This window comes from Colias eurytheme, chromosome 6, assembly GCF_061535395.1.
Source record: "Colias eurytheme isolate Ceu_HAF_F1 chromosome 6, ilColEury1 Martin Lab GWU primary, whole genome shotgun sequence".
Taxonomy (NCBI): domain Eukaryota; kingdom Metazoa; phylum Arthropoda; class Insecta; order Lepidoptera; family Pieridae; genus Colias; species Colias eurytheme.
In genome coordinates this window covers 12,570,738-12,593,331 of record NC_142985.1, presented here as the reverse complement: position 1 = coordinate 12,593,331, position 22,594 = coordinate 12,570,738, and the positions used below count along the sequence as shown (strand labels likewise).

Genomic DNA, 22,594 nt, shown 5'->3' with positions numbered 1-22,594 from the left:
ATTCGTTTCAAAAATATTGATACTGAATGTTTATTTCAACTCAACTCTTATATTGAAGCGTAATGTCGAATAATTAAACTCAAACTCAAACTCAAACATTTATTTATTCAATTAGACTTCTTCCAGAAGCACTTTTGAATCGTCATTACATTCTTTAAATTTACCACCGATTCGGAAAGCAGTATCTATGGAGAAGAACCGGCAAGAAACTCCATAAAGATATCGTCATTTCCTCTCAGATGAAAATTTGTGAGTGAGAGTGTTAAAAATATATTGATGCGATAAATAAAAGAATCAGCTAGCAATAAGTTGAGGAAAATCTAGTCAGCTGATGCATATAAATTGGCAATAGATGCTTCTGTCTAACTCCTATGTAATAAGTTTCAAAGTATCAGCTGACGGTTTTTCCACCAAGATACAGCCAGCTGACTTATATATTTATCCACAGTTACATATAAGCTATCATCAGGTAAATTTTTGTTTGAGAGGAAATCACGGAAAATAATTTTTTTTTTTTTCATGTTCGAGCCACCAGCTGACGTATAATACACCATGCTGTAACCAGCTGATTATTTTTTTTCGTTGAGATATTGGGTTAGCTACAATTTGACAAATTTTTAGCTGAGAGGAAATGAATGAATGTATTTTTTTTTCCTACGTGCGTGGGAGGCTACAGCCGCTCATCCCCCCAACCGAGCTCCAGCTGACGTTCACGAGGCTTTATAATACTATACTCTGATGCATTTTACTAATTACCGCTTGAGAGGAACTTGGTCATAAAATCTGCTTCTGGCTCCCTAACCACTAGGTTTCCGCCCGCGGCTTCGCCCGTGCAGTCAAAGAAAAACGCGCATAGTTCCCGTTCCCGTGGGATTTCCGGGATTGCGTCATTTTCCCGGGATAAAAAATAGCCTATGTCCTTTCTCGGGTATCAAAATATCTCCATACCAAATTTCATGAAAATTGGTTCAGTAGTTTAGGCGTGATTGAGTAACAGACAGACAGAGTTACTTTCGCATTTATAATATTACTAGCGGTCCGCCCCGGCTTCGCCCGTGGTATATATTTCGCAATAAAAAGTAGCCTATGTCCTTTCTTGGGTATCAAAATATCTCCATACCAAATTTCATGCTAATTGGTTCAGTAGTTTAGGCGTGATTGAGTAACAGACAGACAGACAGAGTTACTTTCGCATTTATAATATTAGTATGGATTATGGATTAATTAGTATGGATTGTGCAAAATACCTTAATGCATAAATATTCCTATACATCGGCGTCTGTAATATACCATTAAATCAAATCTACATAGATTTACAACGTAGCAGTAGAAGGTGTGATTCATCAAATGTCTCACGGTGCAGTTCTAAAAATATAGCTCTTACATGAAAAATTATTTCATTCGATGAAGTCTGAGATTTCATCACAGTGCTACGTGATGCTGAGCACTGATCTTATATGAGTTCTAGGTACGATCTTGTTTCCCAAGGAGGTCCCTCCTATATATTACATAGGAGGAAAATCCTGACTTAATCCAATTGTCCTTATAGGTCAATTTCGTTAAAATTTGCCTGGAAATCTGCATGTGACGCGAAGATGTGTTGCTGTTTAAGGAATAGATTATTGAAGGATAAACGATTACTGTTCGGTGGAAATTATAATAACATTACTGAGGATGAAATACCAATTTGAGAAAAAAAATTAATTTTATGCAAATTTTCTTCTGGCTATCCGTTCTCAAAAACCAGAGTTCTAGATTACGTATTCTACTACTACCATATCAGTGAAATATGTACCTACTTACATAATATAATTTTAATTCAGTAAGGTTAACAAAATATTAATCCCTTAGTAATTACGGAAGCTCTATTACTAAGCTCTAGATTTGTCGATCATACTGTACTATCACTAGAGTCTAGAAGGATTAAATTTATTGATACCAAAATAACGAAATATATAACAGAATGAACAGTTTTAAAATAAGGACTGTTTTATATGCAAATCCACCAACGTTATAGGAACGTTTTCTCAGTAGAGACGAGGTTGTTTAGAATTAACTATTAAGATTACTACGCAGAAGGATTCCATTAAACAGATAAAACTACATATTTACTTTATTTGTTGTTCAAAACATCGTCATATTTCAACAAAAACAACTGACGTTTAAAAGCAAATATGGTGTCAATAGAAAACAAAATATTAGTAATAATACATCTGCAGGCTTTAGATATTGCTAAACAGTATTTATCACGAGATCATGACGAATGCAAGATATACGAGACGAAAATAAACATGTTATCGAATCTTACTGCAATCTCGTTCTGTGAATGTGACGTTTATGTAAAGAAATTGAGTTAAAATACTCAACGTACCGCCATTAAATATTAACTACATAATATGATATATAAAATAAGTATAAAACTAGTAGAAATGCGAAAGGAAGTCTATTTGTTTAAGTTTAAACGTAAGAGAAGATATTACCTTCGTTATTTCTTTTACAAAAAAAACAAAACTTGTAAGTAATGCGTTGATTTCAGAGTAGAGTACCTATGTTTCGCATGATATTTTTAATTTGAAGAACTGACGACGTACAGACTTCGTGATTGCTAGAGAACGAACAAAATAAAAATACCTAGTGATAGAGCTAGAACAAAAAGAAATAAAATTCCTTTTCAATATCTCTATAAAGAATATTCAAGATCATAGGTAAACATAAACAATTGATTTTCGAAATACAACTTAACAACAATAACTCCGGGACTTCACTTATTAATATATCGAAAGATAGACACTAGACAGATTCCAATAAAATAAACAAGATTATATAGAATTACAAAAGGTATTGTGGGTTTGTGGTATTAATAGTAATTTGTGATGTATATTGTCTTAACAACCACGTACCTATTTCTGTAAATAATGCTGTTATCACTTATTACTCGTATTTACTACACACACACGAAACTTCCCTAAACTGTTTCAAGATATAAATAACATTATTAATATTTTTAAGCTATTGCATAGCTTCTTGAGCGCGGGGACCGCATCCAGAAATTCCGTAACGAAAAACCTCACGCTCCCCACTCCGACGGGCGCGGAGGTGTGGCTTGAAGGCATAGCATGCAATAGCTTTCTTAAAACAGATCATGTACCTATCCTCACTTAAAATTATAGGTGCTAAGTATGTTAAGTAAATAGTATAATAGTATGTCAATACGCTTTATTTTAGCCGTTAGAACAAGGGGTGTTATAAGATGCACCAAAAATAATATGTATGTAGAAAATAATATTTTTCCATCGTTTGCCAAATAAAGTATACCTACGTGTGCTTTTCCAACCGACGAAAAACGGAGGAGGTTCTCAAACTTTAGGATGTTATTTCATTATGTATTTTTTTACAAGGAATCCCGACTTAAATCATTATTTTTTCTAATAGATATCTCAACCTGGGTCCAGCGTAATTTCAAAAAGAAATCTACTCTATCGTGAGAAAAACGTTTCAGATTTTTCAGCGGAGTTACTTTTTTTGTTAAAAAGTTGTATATTTTTTTACTGAATTGTCCGTGTTCGGGTGTCGCTAAAATTTATTTTTAAATTGTTTGACTAAACTTGATTTTAAATGACTATGATCATTATTCTTTAAATATGTATCATTATCCTTATTTACAAGATATTTTAAAAATCATCCGTTAAAATGCTGTTTTATTGGTAATAAAACCAAAAAGTGATTATGCAAAATAGTTTTTTTGATTAATATATACATCTAGGCGCCATCTACTTGTATGTGGGTTTTACCTTAGCTGTCAATTTTATTTGCAGACTTCAGTCGAATTAACCCAATCACTATTTACCGTAATATACTTAAAAGAAGCAAATTTCTTCGTATTGCACTTATTTGTATACGATAGACGTATAAAAATTTCTATGAATTTTATATTTTGAACGTCCTTGACTTATCTTTCAGTTGACAAAAATTTTATTTTTGTGTTTTGTTTTAGGTTATCGATGCAATTTTAAAATATTTAACATTATTATTTATCAAGTACTTATTTATATTAATTTGCAATTAACATTTATTTAATTTTAATATGTAATTAAATAAATACTACAATAAAATCTGACTGAACTACCACTGGTTTTTTTTTATATGAAAATTTGAATAAAAGAAAATCGTGCTTGCGTGCCGTTATTAGGTATTATCTATCAAATTTTCCTGTGCCTACTTTATCTTATTTTTAAAAGAAAGTAACAAATTTAAACCTTTTTCCTTATAGCTCTATCTTATGCTGAATTAATGTTTATTATAATAATTTTCCTCCTTTATTAATTTGTGCGATATGTATAAGATATTTTATAAAAAAAAAACAATACAAAAGCCTTTTAGTTAATACCAATAAATGTTTTTCAAAAATCAAAATCTGGCAAAAAGGAACTTCGTTCCAAAAATCTGTAAAAAAATCTATAATTAAACATTAAATTGACACATTGTTATGATCGATTGAATCAAATACAATTTCCGATGTTCATCTCAGGTACAATCAGCGCTATCAACTCTTATCGTGACGCCGTAGAGGGGATACGAAATGCCCGACTTATATTCGTGAAGCCGCCTCAGTGTCGGCCAGTTTCAGTTCGAACGCGTACGTTCAAAATGTGTAATGTGTGTACCCGTGACACGCCGATACCGGCGCCAGCCAAGCCCAACAAGGCTCTTGAAAGATTAAAGAAGAAACACAACATCATCACCGACCCCTCCAATGAGGAGAAGCAGCGGGAAGTGGCCTACCAACCGGATTTGTTGGCGGTTTCCACGCAGTTTTCCAAAATCGCATATGATGCGTTTAAAGAGGTGATGGTGCGCCTGCAAGAGACCAAGGCTTATGTGTGAGTGTTCTTTTTTATTTGGAGTGTTTATGGCCAGTTCGTGATGATGTATCTAAACTTTTTGCGGTTTATAAATCTTGTTTATGATGAGAGAAATTATTTAATCAAGTCGAAACAGCTGTTCTGAATATGGAAAGTAGCAAAACTCTACCTCTCTCTAGTACTATCTCTACTCGAGCAGATTATTTAAATGTTTTAATTTTTATTCTTATCACATTACAATCCTTAAAGTATTTGATGTTTTCTTTATTATTAAAATTTGCTGAATTTTTTAGGAAAACAAATTTCTTATCAGAAATATCAAAGTCAATTCTAAATTATTTATTTAAAAAAATATGTACCTTGATTACTAATCTTCTTATATATAAAAATGAATCGCAAAATGTGTCGGCTGAACCGATTTCGATAATTCTTTTTTTATTATATTCCTTGAAGTACGAGGATGGTTTTTATGTAGAGAAAACGTAAATATGTACCACGGGCGAAGCCGGGGCGGACCGCTAGTTGAATTAAAAACGCATTTAATCTGACGTATCCGGCGTTGTAACTGCAATATGTATGACGTACAATATCGTATGAAAATGTAAATAACCCTGAAATGAAACATTTCACAACACACATATTGTTCGTAAAAAGTTAAACATGAAGTTCGCTTCCTAATAATTATGAATTATAAATGGTAAAAAAAAGATTTTTGGTCTCTTAATAGCAATTTACATATTTATTTTGATTTGAAAAACTTTTTAACTTTTTTTTCTAACCTTAAACTATTTTTTTATTCGTATCGCATCTCTACTTCAACTATAGAGTTGAATTTAAAATGTAGAGTTTTGTTATAATTCAATTTTATAGCAAAATAAATAAATTGAAAAGGAATGGAGTTCGAAGTCAGAATTACTAAATATACTTATCTAGACATTTGTATTCTTATAGCATATAGTTATTTTCTTTACTGCATGCAGTACAAATGAGATAGGTACCATCTCCTTTTAAAACAAGTTTCTCTTATAGACTTGAAATAAATGTATTTTTTAAAGCGTATAGTTTTTAAATTCTTAGAAGTGAGATAAAAACGTAACATCCTCCGTTAATATTTATCTATAGTAGTTAAGATAACTTTAGTACCTACTTTATTTATAAATTTTTTTAATTGTGCAAAAGGAATTATTTTTTCACGGTCTTTCCTAAGATGAAAAGAATCCTATAAAACCGCATGGAAATAACATAGGTACATAAGAAACATACATTTCAAATTCTAATGGTGCATATTATAACAATAAGTATGTCTGTAGTAATAAATATAACTATTAAAAGATCCGTTATTTGTTTGAACAGTTCATTGAATAAATTCGTTCCGATGTAATGAGCGTTCAGTCTGAGTTTTTATCAATTGGAAAGGATTTAGTACGGCCTTGTTCGGCTGAATAAGTCTGTTTTCAAAGCGCGTAATTGGTTAAAATTCAAATTTGCAATATGCTTTTTTGTGTATGGTTTGTGATTTTATATGTATACTTTTTTTATTAAGGTTTTAGTTTGGGCTGTTTTTAAAGTTGCCTTTTGCCTGTAGTCTCTAAATTTAAAAAGTATGATTAGGTTTTGAGTTCCAATGAAATTGCAATATTACTTTCCACGAAGACATGACGAAGACAGACAAGAAATGCAATATTGAAATATTCTACCTTTATGATAAATATAATAACTTTATTTACTAAAAGGGTTAGCTTTTATCTAAAATTAATTATCTGTTTGTGTTGTTTGTTATTTCGATAATTTAGGTTACCGATAAAATAATTATATTCTATAAACAACAAATTCAAAGAGGTCAGAAACTGAGCCAAACGAAACAGGGTGAGCTGTCACGTTTTTACTTGTATTTATTTACACAAACTTATTTTAATTTATTTTAATAGAAGAAAGTCTTGCGAAAGTGATCTCATTTAGCATATCCACGTCAAGTTTGTTCTTATTTCGTATAATTCAATAGGTTATTTTTTTAGGCACTGAAACATATGAGTAATAAGGTCAGGCTGTTCCACTTTAATAAGGTTCTATGGCTAGTATCTAATCTATAAGTACTTAATACAAGATAAGAACAAGTACAGGTCCAATTGAACAATTTTCAAACATTATTGGATGTTACAAATTTAAATCTTAATTATATTTATTTTAATTATCTTAATTTTATTGCAAAACAGTAGTTTTTGTTATACTACATATTTCAAATCAGCTACTTAGTTTCTAACAATTTCTTGACAAATTTGACGGCCATTGGCATTATCAAAATAAGCGCAATATTACAGAGGTGAAAATTACGAGCGCAAATTCTTATAATAATATTTCCTCGGCTTTATGCCAGTAACTACATAATTATGAGGTATTTTCGTCAACTCTAGAAAAACAAACACTTACAATTATTATTACAATGAAAGTACATTGAAACTTGAAAGATGGTTTCAAATTCAATAAACAAATCGGCATTATAAATATTTCAGATCATCAAATTCTCTTAAGATTATAATATACTAGCTGCGCTTCGCGGTTTCACCTGCGTGGCCGCGCTCCTGTTGGTCTTAGCGTAATTATATTTATAGCTTATAGCCTTCCTCGATAAATGGGGTATCTTACACCGAAATAATTTTTCAAATCGGACCAGTAGTTTCTGAGATTAGCGCGTTCAAACAAACAAACAAACAAACTCTTCAGCTTTATAGATGACATAAATAGCTCTCTATAATCCAGAAAAGCAATGAAATCCAAAATTGTATTTTTATTATGGCTAGCTATAATAAAACAGACTTTTTATCTCAACCAATATTTAATGTGTCGTTTATATTATTATTGTCTTGTTGACATTTAAAAATAACAACGAACAAGACTCCATCCAAATATATTGCTGCAAGCGAAATATAAAGTACTGCTGTGAATCCTAAAATTCGTTCAAAAATAACCTGGAAACAGCCCAAAATTCTTTTATTTCTAGAATATCGTTCTTTCAAATTTCCCGCCAAATATTGTCAAATTGACACCTGTCACTCGATAGATAACCAATGCTCTTGATTTAATTATTTTTCAATGACAAATCGATCATGAGTCAATCGCCCTACATCTTATAATTAATGTTAATCCAAAATATCCGATACTAACACCGTTTAAAGCATCGAAAAGATTAATTGATTCCGTTTGTGAATGTGTGCAAATTAAAATGTATTACAATTTTTCCTTTCTTTTGGAGTTAACGTCATATATTATAAGTGTAATGTAAGTAACGTTATATAAGTGCAGTGGCAAGCAATAGGACCCACGCTAAATTTTAAATAAAACTTGGCAACGGTATCTTTTTGAAATTACAGACCAGCCAAGCACACTTATTCAGTCTCAATATTATAAAACGGTTACAAACATCAATTGCCAATTAATACACGTCCACTGAACCAGTTTTCGTACACTTGGGGGTAATTAGGTGGAAGGTACCGGTTTGCGATTCCATTCCAAAAACAGTATGCTATGCGGATGTTTAAAACTTTCTTTATAACAAATTGATAAAATGCATCTGTGCAGAATGCAATTGAATTTCATCTGATTATGCATTATGCAAGCAACCGGTAATTCTTGTTAATATTGTATAATTGTTAATTTTATTTTCATTGATTATGGCTAAAAGCTTCACATGCATAAAATTGTATTCATTCATCTTCATTTTAACAAAGTATGTTCAATGGGAAGGCTTATGGCAATAAGATGTTGAAAAAACAAGATATCTTAAACTGCTATCAAATTCAGAAAGGATCTCTATATTAATGATAAATCACTCGCTGATGTGTAATAACGACTTATTAATGTATATTTATTTTATTAAATTTGACTTAAATTTAAAATAATTTTGGACCTTAAAGATAAAATTATTATTTGTTTAGCTGTAAGATTATGTATTTGTAATTTCATATGCCTAACAGGCAGATTATGGCGGGACTTATGTTTGTATACGATCTGAATTGTACCCATATTCGTGAATAAAAATATTTGAATTTGAATTTGGATGTTACGAAGTAACGAAGACTTACTGTCTGTAAAAGACTTCCTAAAATGGTAAAGAACACACTTTTAGATGAATGGCATTTTTCTATCTGGCATGTCACTGAATGCTTAAGATTTGAACGATACCTTTTTCGACGAGATAAAATATAAGTACTAAAGACGGAAAATTTGTTTAATCTAACAATATCTGATCGTTATCGTAATTTTCATTGTCTAAAGTATTTGCAACCCGGAATATTAGAGATAACTTTAAAGAGATTGTTTACAGTAACTGGAAACCAAAGACTTCCTGATCACATCTTTCCGCGTCCATAAATAGTTATCGTTTAGATATTGTCAACAAAGCTGATAGACAAGACTTCAGTCATACTTTGTATCATAGTAGAGTTTTTTTATTGAAGCCGGGTGAAGAATTTTAATAAAAAAAAGTATATAATCAAAATTCTATCCGTTTGCTTTATCTCTTTGTCGTCATAGAAGATTATAAGATTTAAAATAGCAGTACACTTAAATACAATATCGATAATATCTCCTGCACAGTTGGCTAGCATCCATTGTTGTAACTGGTAACATATTTGGGTCAGGACATATTCTAATAATTTTATTACAACAGTAAAAATGTTTCGTTGCAAAGTAAAACAATGTAATGCATCTTGCATGGGGGGACGATGAAAAATACTTGACAAATAATTATGTTTGATATAGATAATTAATGCTAAAACTATTAGCTTTTCTTCCTTTGGTCGAACTCTTAATGCTTGGAGCATTTATTATTATTTATTCTTAATATAGTTCTAAATACAATAAACATTAATCAATATCTTGTACTTACATTACTTATAATTGGAAATCATATTATTATAAACTTACTCTGATTATTATCTTTATCATGAAGTTTAATTAGTTTTTTGATTGATGAGAAAAATATTACTAGTTCAATCTTCAATATTGCATTTATCAATGCCTTTGTCTATCAATGTAAAATGTTTAAGGCCTTTCATACTTTCTTATTTCAATGAATCTGCATAAACTAATAATTTATAAATGTCCTTAGTCCTTAGTAGTATTAACTACGTTTTCAGGAAATGGCAAACGAATATAACCTTTTTATAGTAAAGAATCAATTTAATATGCCCGTTGAGAAATATCCTGCAAAACTTTTCTGATGATAATTGCATGATAATAATTGCTATTGGCTACCCTATTATGTGAATTCAGAATTAGCCTTTTTAAATGCCGAATCTCATCATTATCTACCCATCTTCTTCTAAAGCCTACTTTGAACTTTTGTATCCATCTATTAGTACTAGCTCATAATCATCATCATCACCCATTGCCATACCACTATCATCTGAAACGTGCATATCTGCACGTAGTTTGCAGTGTTTATACCATTGTCTTGTTACAGTAACTGAAGCGTCACGTGCATTCGATCATGGTCTTTAAAAACATCGCTTGCATTGAAATTAAAGTGTGTTTTGTCTGAACATGATAGTGCTCGTGTGAAACGGACCATTTCATTGGCAATCAGTTTCATGTCATCACGTAAACATGTTTTAACTCTATTCGTTAAAGCTAATCGTTAGCAAACTGTTATTATTGTGAACTTATTAGAACGTCGAGGAAATCAGGGGTGTATAAAAGTTAATATTCTATTAATAGCGTTTACTTCATCTAGACCAATCTTTTGGAAATCCCAATACGTTAGAATATTGATATTAAATTCCAAACAAAATCTTTTATCTTATTATCTCAGTTTGATCGACACTGTGACACTATCAGAGTTTTAGATTTAGATAAATTGATGTCGCCAGCACTTTGTGTGTTAACGAACTTTGCGGATATATTGAACTGTACTGGATCATATTTATCAATTATTATTATTAATGCCACTTTTTGAATTCTATTCAAATGGAGATAATCTTATCTTTCAGGAAACTATTTTATTGTTTGCTTATTAAGATTTATTATCTGTCATTTAATAACTAAAACAAAATATACACATAAGTATTATGTGTTAATTAGAAACTAAATAAAATTAATATAATAGGATAAGAATCTTGTGTCCCCTTTGGTCCTCCTAAATTCCTTGCTAATTTCTCCGCAAAACCTCAAATTCAGATCTAAAGAAATTGGACTTCACCATCTTCTGATAAGTTGAAACTCAAAAAAAATTATCAGACGAACCAATATGTTAACATGACAGTCCATCAATATACAGATAGCTTGGCTGATAAGACACAAACACGCAATTTTGAACTTTGCTACATTGGTGTAAAAATCGAATTGGAGCTAATAAACCTTATCAATAGCATTGATTGAATACCATTTTATCACGTATTATCAACACTTTCTAAGGTATAGAAAGTTGTCACAATTATAATTGAAAGCAAATACATGACAACACATTTTCTAGTGAGGTGCTTTTCATACGGTTGTACACTGTACAGGCTTATAACTTGTATATGTACAGATTCTTTTACTGGCCTTTCCCAAGTGAATACTCACCGTAAATTTGACATGAATTACGAAGGTGTCCAAATCTGTAGATTTGTCGCTACAAAACATCAAATTATTATTTATGCACCAATTTCTTCAGCACAGTGGCTGGTTTTACTATTGCTTGGAATAGCAGACGCTCAATATTGCGATGTTGTGGATTGTGTGAACCAGACTATCTAATAATAGTAGGGGTATTCCCAATGATTTCATTCATATCTCTACTTGACTCAAGGCCAAATAACGAAGTATTTTTTCGAAGTTTCTATCCCTTCAAGGAGAACCTATTATCATCGGCCAGCCAAAAATTGTCGTTTCTAGGACTTGACAAAATGGACAAAAGCTTTGTACCAAGCACCGTTTGTCTATTTTCCTTAAAGCGATAGAATAATGTAGCGCTACACCATTACGAAACCATTTTTTCTGAACAACACCCGATTCTGTACAATAAATGAGCACTAAAAGTTCTTACAAAGACTTCCTCATTTAGTATCTCATTAATTACCCTTAGATTATCGGTTAGCAACAGACTAATTAATCCAATCGATCCACCTCAATCAGCATTAAACTATTCGAAGCATTACATTTCTTTATAAACGGTGCGAAAATTTATGTTCATTTAATTCAGTAAGGATTGATAATTGCACGCGATGACCTACATACAGCTGATAACGCCTATTATAATTGCTTTTTATTACTTATAATTTCTTTATTTGTACGTGCTGGTGGGAAAAAAACTTCCCGATTACTTCTCGTTATCTTTTTTCGAAATTTTAACCTGATCAGTTTTTATTGACTTTGTTAATTCGCTACGGCTATTACCCTAATCATCATAATAAAGACGTTCACCTTTAAGTTTTATTTCCTTGTATGAAGCCTCATAATTATCATGTTATTATTCTAATAGATCTTTGTAATTATTCAAGTTAAATTCAAAGTCCGATATATGACCTCTGAAATTATGGTCTATTTAAAACATCTATTTTTGTTACAATGTCATTGGCTTTCGGGAAACCTTAAAGAAGGTCAACACATGAAATCGTTAATGTTTTAAAAAGGTGTGGATCATTTTTTATAACTGCAATTTGGACAATTACATCGTCCATCCTCACAACATTTGGTAATGTTTTTGTTACTTAATTACAAAATTGCCTTGTTTGTCAAGTTTAAGTTCTTGTAATTTTAAGGATATCTGTTCCTTATATCAAAATTTATGTCATTGTAATTAAATGTTCTAAAAAAGCCTTTATACAAAGGTTTACATACTTTGGAACTCAGTTTGTTGTGAAATTTACAAAGAATTGAAACGTTAGAGTATTTGTTGTATAATCTTTAAACTGACTGATAATTTAGCCTCATATTTGTAGACAGCGTTTTTTAGCAAAAACTTAATACATAACATAAGTCAAATTCTTCTTTATATCCATTCAGACTACCAAGCCGAGGAGCAAATTAACATAGCTACACAAATTATAATAACGCGCAGAGCTGTGCTTGAGCCCAATTATCCATACTTAATATTATAAATGCGAAAGTAACTCTGTCTGTCTGTCTGTTACTCAATCACGCCTAAACTACTGAACCAATTTTCATGAAATTTGGTATGGAGATATTTTGATACCCGAGAAAGGACATAGGCTACTTTTTATCCCGGGAAAATGACGCAATCCCGGAAATCCCACGGGAACGGGAACTATGCGGGTTTTTCTTTGAATGCGCGTGCGAAGCCGCGGGCGGAAACTTAGTAGTCAATATATGAAGCCTTTTTTGTACCACTGAAATTAATAGTTTTTCTATTTATAATTTCTAACTGATTGTGCAATACTTCATTTGAATAGTGCACGCATTGTGCAAATGCATGACGTATTATACATATTCGATAAGTGAACAATGAATAGAAAATTATCACTCTAGTTTGCAACATAGTGATAAGAAAATGTACAAATATGTGCATATTATTATGAAACTATGTAATTTGTTCTAATAAACGTGTTGATGTGGGGACAATGTCTCAGTTTTCTCCATAAAAATCGTAATATAAACTCTAGATACATATTACATATATCGATACAACATTAATGCTTTTCAAATAAGTTTATTGTATTTGAGTTTTATTACAATACCTATAGTTTTTCATAATATTGCAACACTTTCAAACCTTCAACCTTCAACTATAATTAAACACAGGACACCATTAGTCCATACCGAACCGCGAACTTTAACGCGCCAAAATTCTATTTTAAACTGAACAAATAAGAATGAAAACGGACACGTTGTACATTAAACAAACAATTTTATTGTTACACATTGCCCACATTGCCTGCATTATAAACTCCCTGTTTATTTTGCTTACGCACAATTAAAATTTGTTTATTTAAACAGTGAATTACAAATAGCATTTATAGCGGGAAACCAAGAGATATTTTTGCCGAAGAACATTAATGCTTTTTTGTTGTGGCACGGCAATAATATTATTACAACAATGATACCGTGGTTTTGGACTATCTTGAAGATCAAGATCAAGTTTCAGTATTAAACAGACAAGAATACTTTTGCCTATATTTCAGTCTTCCCAAAATTGTACATATTACTGTATGAATGGATACATTTTTTGCAACAATTTTCATTTTAATATTGATAAGAATTCACTATTCAGGCCAATAGTACCAATACATCAATTATAAGGTAATATTCATTAACAACCTTAACAACTATACCTAACCTACTTTCTACATAACTATTAATTTTTTACCTTTTTTGTGCAAAGAATAAATGTAATCAATTCATGAGAATACGCAATACGCAATTAAAAATGTTTTCCCTCTTTTTTATCCAACCGAATGGCGAATCATAAAAATTCAGAAACGACTGCAGGACCGACAAATTGCTGTCAAGCAAATGTTTTATATTGTAAAGGTGATTGTGCATTATTCGAAATCAAATGGAAAATATATTATATGTTGCAAATTATACACCACGATGCCATTATTTTAAGAGAATCTTTATATAAGGTAACATAATTTGGTTATAACCGTGATATTCATATTCCTGGTAAATTTTACTACGTTTTGTATAAAAAAAATATATACATATGTACAAGTTAGTATTCAGCACTGATCTTGAGAACAAACACTAAGAAAAGGTAAGAAAACTGCTGAAATTTAAAGATATCCCACGAGAAACGAACAAATTTAATACATCAATTGAAACAATCTTCATTTTATATTCAGTTGAAACAATAATACAAGGTCCTTTATTCGGACCCACCCGATCCATTGTTTTTGCTACAAGCGCAATAAATTCAATGCCTAAAACAAATGCGCGCCAAATTGCAGCCGCTCGATTCGCGTCAGCCATTTTTTACAATCCATTCAAGATTCAAGTTCAATAACAGATACTTAGGTTAAAAACTTGTTCCACACATAAAAGGAAATATAAATAATTTATATACAACTTGTTTTTAATGTTCTGTGATCATCCGCCGCTTGTAATTCAGAACATCGTGTCTTTGATTTCAGGACTTGAAAATTTATAAGAAAAGAAATATTGCTGGCGAATTGTTTTTTACTTTCTAATCTTGTTTGTTAGATAACGTGACTTATTTACATATTTTTGTTTTTCACAAAATCTGCAACTCACAATAGTGAATTGCAGAAAACATTTCTTATCGGGCTCTATCCATATTATTCTTATTTGATAATGACGGATGGTGAAGAGACAAACACAATCATCAAAATTGGACATACATTCTCATTATCTATAAATACAAATTGTTTGTCCCAAATCAAGCTTAATCAACATACATTTGTTTATATTGTGATAATCTTTCAAATAGTCCTTATCGTTTAATTGACTTAGCAACAAGTCTGACCAATTTGGCGCCTCGGCTATTCCGTGATACTTGTCTAGACCATTGTTCCATAATGTGTGTCAATAGGACCCTTATCGTTAGATAGTGCTTCACTTAACTAGCACTCAAATTGAAGACATTTCCAAGAACAATTGAAATTGGAGACATGGTATTGTTCTTCCTTTACCTTGAATTTAATCTGGTTTTCTTTATCAATTTCGTTTACGCAACTAGGCTTTACGTCTTTTGGACACTTAACAGCTACTTTAAGATAAGTTACATGTACACTTGGTTCACTGAGAAGTACATAATAATTACTACCCTAATTTCTAAACCATGACTTCTCCAATTTGTTCCTTCAATCTTTTGATATTTACATATCTTTCTTCTTCGTGCTTGTGGTCATTTATGTTTTCTCTATAACGTCTTGGAAGTCTGACGTAATAAACGTAGTAGTCATCGCATTGACCCCCATAGGCCATAATATAACTTGTTCCGAGCTCCAAGCGTCTACCAAAAACGGGGTTTACCGTACAAGGAAGTATTTGTCAAAATTCGCAATATCTTGAATGTTATCAAATGCCGACGTGCTTAGTCTCACGTGGGCCATTCGATAACACTAGTTCAATCAAGGCACTGGCGCAATTTCACCGTCCTACGTGATTAGAATGGAAATTGCTTGTTGGACAATTGTACTTCTATGTAACTAGAGTGGAAACTGTATTGTGGTTTGTAACTGCTATACATTGGCCAGATGCTATGTAGATTATATCATCTTCGGAATCCACTTCTACAATGTATTATGATACGAAATGGTCGTGATAATATAAATTGGTAATGAACAATAAAGAAAATCGATATTATGATGATTTTGAAATGTTCATAAGTTTTACGGTGTAGGAATTTTTTGTTCTATCTACCTATTACTCTTTCTACAATGTTTCGTGTTCAACAAGCTTTTTCGTATTTGTAATATCTATGATTTGTTAGTATGCAGTTCATTTTATCAATGCATCTTTTAAGGGCTTGAACTTTATGGTATCTATCATACGAGATTACTTTTATTTCATGTCGGCAAATTCGATAACAAAAGATACAAAATTGTGTATCATCAGTAATTGATTGCAATAATTATCAGTGTATTTTTATTTTTATTTATACAATGAACATTAATCATTCCGTCAAAAACGTGTGTTTTATCAACTTTAATTGCTTTCATAATCCTATTATCTATTATGTCTAACAACTAAAAAAATAGCGTGTGTGCCGAGCACGCGTCAGAAGTGAAACTTTTATGGCAAGATTCAAAGATTAGAAAATCGTCGCCTTATTCCATGACGTGACTGGATTGCCATGACGCAACCTTGAAATTTTATTCTCCATGCGCCTAAAGAATTTTCACTTCAAAAATACATTCAACTATTTTAAGAGTTCTCATTGCACCCTGACGACTAAACCGAAAGCAAAAATAACAATTGTATTATAATATACAGAGGGAATATCAAACATCTTAAGAAATCCGACATCAGACAGACTAATGTATCGAATATTATATCTCTTTTTTGTTTGTAACTCAATTCGAGACAGCATGCGACTCCCACATCCTGTAGGTAACATCTGTGGTAACATCTCATTACAGCAATGACTGTTCGCAGAATATTTACAAACAGTGCCCGAAGGCCACGTTGATCAGTAATTTAAATATTTACTCTGTTACAAAGGGCCATCAATACAAAATACATATTGGTCAGAAGCATTATTGTTCTTGTTGTCATGTTTACAATAAGCATTTACTTTCAAGACTTTACTAATAATAAGATAATGGAATTCTGGGAACCATTTTTAGACGTCTTTATTCTTCGTTTAAACTAAAAGGATCATTGGTATTTTATATTTACCGGTAACCAGGATTATTTGAACTATCTCTTCGATCTTATCAATCCTTAGATTATTTCCTACTATAAAGTAATTATGTATTATATAAATTATAAACTAATCGATCTTTGCATGTCATAAGCAAAAGAAAAAAGTCATGCATAATGACAAACACTTTCGAATCAAAGATATTTTCACGACTCTTGGGACGTGGGATTTTCGAGAGTAGCTTATGTCTTCTTCCGGTTCAGTAGCTTTTGCGTAAAAGAATGACAAACCAATCCATCCAATATCCATCCATCCATCCTCACAAACTTTTGCATTTATAATATTAGTAGGACAGTAGGATGTATTGTTGATGTAAAGAAAATATATATGACTATATTAGGTGGCTTAGTAACAATGATGTAACAAATCATCACGCGAGCTAGTATCAACTTATGACGATTCAACACCGATGTCGTTATGTATCAAGGTGTTTATAAGTATTGTAACTCTATATCTATAGGGCTCAATGCCTCGAATTTATAAACAATCCCTTGTAAAGTCGGTCTTATGAAGGTAACGTTACAAATTGAAGATGCTGCTGCTTTTAATTTAAAAGTGGATAGTCATATGACTCAGCAGTACGAAATAACTTTTTATAGGTACTGTATACAATGACATACCGTTCTACAACAAATTACAATAATCATGTGATTAATATACAATTCAAGTAATTTAAAAGTAACAAGATTCCAATCGCAATAGGTATTGAAGATATCTAAAGTCACAAAACAATTATAAGAGTCTTGCATTGATTTTCAGTCTCTTTGATATGTTGATTGTTGCCTGTCCCCAAATGGTTAGAATACTAACACAACTGATATAAGTAAAACAAAAAAATGTTCCATAAAATAGGTATCTACCTACATAGTAGATACATACCTATTTTAGTCCATATAGGTGTACTACTATGTAGTAGTACCACAGCTAGTACCAGTGTCTTCTAATATAGCATCAAATTCACACCAATAAATAATAAATCATAGGCAATTGTAGTAATTGCTTCTATTGCTACAGATGTCACAATCGTCATCTCCAATTGTCGTCTTGATTAATGATTTATCTGAGTTTAATTAGAGATAATTTTAGAAACAATATTTCAACAACAAGAGCCACCACCAATTAAAAAAATGACGGTGGAAACTGGAAGCCGGTGTTGACAGTCAGACTCCTTTGCTTACACTGCCATAAAATAAATCTAAGTAATATTCGTAGACGTGGGGACATTTTATAAATTATATCATAAAAAAAACACTTATATGATCTTTTAATATGATCACTGCAGTTTAATCTTTGAATGACTTTACACGAGATTTCTTATGTACACAAGTGCATAATACGCCATAAATATTAACATGTATATGACTTAAATCACGATAATGACTCTACAAGTCATTCTTAACATGCAGTGTGCAGTGATAATATAATGCTTACACGTGAAATAGATACATTTCTATAGATAAGTACTAAATCATAACTATAAAGTCCAAGGTATGCATGCATGGATATTGGATATACTGCACAAATAATGCTATGATTTCAAAGACAAATATCCTTAATTTTGCAATTTGGTACATTATTTTGAATGCCTGTACATCGGCCAAATTTTATCTGTTCTTTATCATACATCATTTGAAATGCATATTTTACATTATTCCATTTCATACAACTGATTACTGAAGATCCAACATTTGCCAATAAATTTCATACAAAAGTATAATTCATTAATAGAATATGTACTGAATTGAAACCACTAACCTTAGAGCCAACATAGCATACCGCGAAATGATGATGCTAATTGAAAGATAAATATTTGCATACCTATCCACATGTTTGTGACGTATCTGTGACGTAGAACATTATACGAGAATGAGTATATTTAGCGTCGCGTCGCGTAATTGTTGTAAACCAAATAGGTCAATGATATCAAACGTCACTTGCGCGTAAAATCGAATGATTGCTATTTTTATTCGCCAATTGCTCTTGTTGTTTGAGTTGGGATTTATGGAAGGTCTTGGTCTTTTGCAAGAAATGTTTGGAACGTTTCTCTAAATTTATTTTTCATTGTAATTACACACCTATATCCAGTTTATATATGGATAATGAAAATGAATGAGTATTACGCCAAATTTATGTACGTAGGTATTTATCATGCCGAATTAATACCACCCTTAGTTAAATGGAATCTTTTAAATACAGAAATAAGATAATAGAGGTTCTATCTGGTTGTTATTTTAAACACTCTCCGATAACAATTATCACAAAAGCTCTAGAATTTTCACATCTCTATCAATCATTGTGCGATTTATGATTATACAATGACATAGGAGACCATATTCTGCTATCAATACATATTTATGTTCGTACATAAAGTTGAAACGTTTATGTGATAATTTTGTTTACTTGATTACAATGTAGAAAGTTTAACAAGTACGAAAGCTGTGTAGAGAGAGGGTTCATTCCTCGAGCTAGGAGTTTATTTAGAGTTTAAACCAATGGTCAATGGATGTTGGCAATGTTTTTGACTTCGTAGATTTTGGATTAAAAACATGCAGGACAGATCTACTGAAAATGAATTTCCTTATTTCTTTTTTAATAATCTCCAGCCTAGTCACACACGTGTAGCGATTATTTTCATATTATGTATATACAATGTTGTTTATTAAGTTGTTGCCAAGGCGTATCATCTGTGTCAAATTGCTGATGAAATTCGATAAGATGCAATATGGCGGTCACGTTTTGAATTTGATCTAAATAATTTGACCACGTGTTTGATGATGAAACTTTTTAAAGAATTCGTCTATGTAAGGAAGATTTGTGTTCATGTCTGATGACCTATAAGAGCATTAGTAGGAATTATCATTTGTCTGAGAATTGAGAGTTTGAGACTCTACATGTGTTAGTGTAATCTATAACTTTCTAGTTGGATTTTGAAGTTATAATGGGAAAGTAACATAAGATATATTTTATATACATACCTACCTATATTTATTATATCATATCGTGATAAACTTGAAAGTGTGAAATTCAATATTGAATCTATCTATTAGCAAAAATATGTCAATAGGAATCGTGATCAATGTTGTTTGCGAAAATTCTTGCCAATTGGCTCCGCACATAAGTAAACATAAAAATAAAAAAGTAAATGTCATTGACCTCTAGCCTACAGTAAATCCGATATTTACAAAGTATTAAGTACCAAGTGACCTTTGTTATGCGTTTAAGCGACTTATGGACGTAAATATGTCTGTTGTTTTAAAATTTAAATACGGTCACGAGTTTTACATTAGCGCGTGCAATGTAAATAGTACCTAATACAACTTTCACGGATTTTTTCCATACTGTAGGTACCTTTATCGATACTAAATCTAGGCCTTTCTTTGCATAATAATATTTCAAACTTTAAAATACATTTGTAGTAAATTGTTATAAAAATAACAATGAACGAAAAAATGCTTCAATATTAAATATTAATTCATTTAGGTAATTTAGTAACATTATCTATCTTAATTTTATATACATACCTGTATTTGTCTCTGCTTAATCCCTACTTAACAAATGTTAATTCTTTCACCGAAACTGTATTTATTGATAGATAGTCTCGAGATCAATTTATACTCCTATTCTCCAAAGATCATCATACTACCATTAATATCAAATCAAAATCAAATCAAATCATTTATTTATTTCTCCTCACAATTCCCAATCACATAAATTAATCTACATGCATACAAAATTATCAAACAATAAGCTGGAGTTGGAGGAGCTGGTGTCTGAAATGGGTTTTAACCGGTATCACAGATCACCAGGTCCCCGCCCTCGGAACCAAAAAACAATTACAAAAATATGTTTCACATAATTCATAAGTTTGTGGTTAGGTAGTGAGAATGACATAAGTTTATTGTTATTTAAAATTTATAGACCGGGAGATACTGACACAAAATTTCGAGTCATTTGTAACAGGATGGCGGTTCTACAGGGTTCTTAGTACGCAATGACAAAAAGAAAAATGATGGTGTGAACGCTGGTACCGGTGGGTTAGTCGCGTGGGCGTTAGTCGAACTCGTCGGAAAAATAGCGAAAGTCAAACGATTTGTAACACAAAAATTTTAGAATTTACCGATAGCCCATAAAAAAGAAGTAGGCGGTAGTGTCATGCCATACTTTTCCGGTATGACTTACAGCCCGCCATACCGACGCGAATGTGTTGATTTAAAAAAAACAATTATTCAACCATTTGTACCAAGCTAACTTTTGCACAGGTAACCATCGTCGTGCAGCCATTTACGAAAATCGCCATGCCATACTTTTCGGACGATTCCAAATGGTCGCCATACCGCCGAAAATCTGCAAAATTTTTTTATTTCGCCTATCTTTTTGTACCAGTATTGCATTTGGCTTTTTGGAGAGTATTTGATAAAATGTGACCATTATTATATTTGCCATACTTCTAGTAGGGGGAAAAAGTGCTGTCATACTTGAAAAATAAATTTATTATTAATTTATATAAGTGAAGATTTCCAACACCTAGATCTTTGAAATTTTGTATTTATATTCGTTGATCCTCAAACTTACAGGAAAAATAAGTGCCATACTGTTACAAATCGTTTGACTTTCGCTATTTTCCGACGAGTTCGACTAACGCCCACGCGACTAAGCCGCCAGTACCAGCGTTCACACCATCATTTTTCTTTTTGTCATTGCGTACTAAGAACCCTGTAGAACCGCCATCCTGTTACAAATGACTCGAAATTTTGTGTCAGTATCTCCCGGTCTATTACAAAAATAAAAATTAAAAATATACCTACATATGTGTTTGTGTGTGTGTGTGTGTGTGTGTGTTGTGTTGTGTATGTTTGTGTGTTGTGAGTGTGTGTGTGTGTGTGTGCGCACGTTTATGTTTGTGTGTCATACATATTTTAAAATTCATCCATTTGTTTATTTATATTTTAAATAAAAAAAATAATTTACACTGAAAGCAATTTTATCATTTTACCTACTGTAATAAATAATTTATTATTAGATATATTATTAATATTAATTTCATATTTACTAACATCACAAATTTCACAATTTAAAGCAAGTTTTCTGTAGCAGCATAATCCAATTTTTGAATCCATTCCTTTACCACACGTTTACACTTGTCAGTTGTTAGTGAAAAAATTGAGAGAATTTCGTTTAATTTATTGTAGATATTAGGGCCCTGGTAACAAAAAAAGCGATGTGAAAATTTTGTACTAAACTTATTTGTTTCACAAATTTTGCCCCTTCTGCGTGACGCGTTAGCCCGCTCAAGGCTGAAGGTAGTAAGAGAATGTTGGCGTACAGCTGTGTGAAGAATAAATAATTGTCGTACAGTTAGTACCCTGGTCATCACATAAACGTCCTTTGTAGGGTGAAAGAAAGGCAG

At 31.6% G+C, this 22,594-nt stretch overlaps 1 protein-coding gene across 1 annotated transcript in view; it reads left to right on the top strand.

The window, feature by feature from the left end:
* The first annotated feature begins 4,615 nt into the window (after positions 1-4,615).
* LOC149908103 (transmembrane protein 205-like) overlaps positions 4,616-22,594 on the top strand; it is a 28,643-nt gene continuing 10,664 nt past the window's right edge. The window contains exon 1 of the mRNA XM_090103260.1: positions 4,616-4,880. Within this exon, the coding sequence (XP_089959386.1) occupies positions 4,648-4,880 (233 nt within the window). The 5' untranslated portion in view covers positions 4,616-4,647. The remainder of the gene's footprint in view (positions 4,881-22,594) is intronic.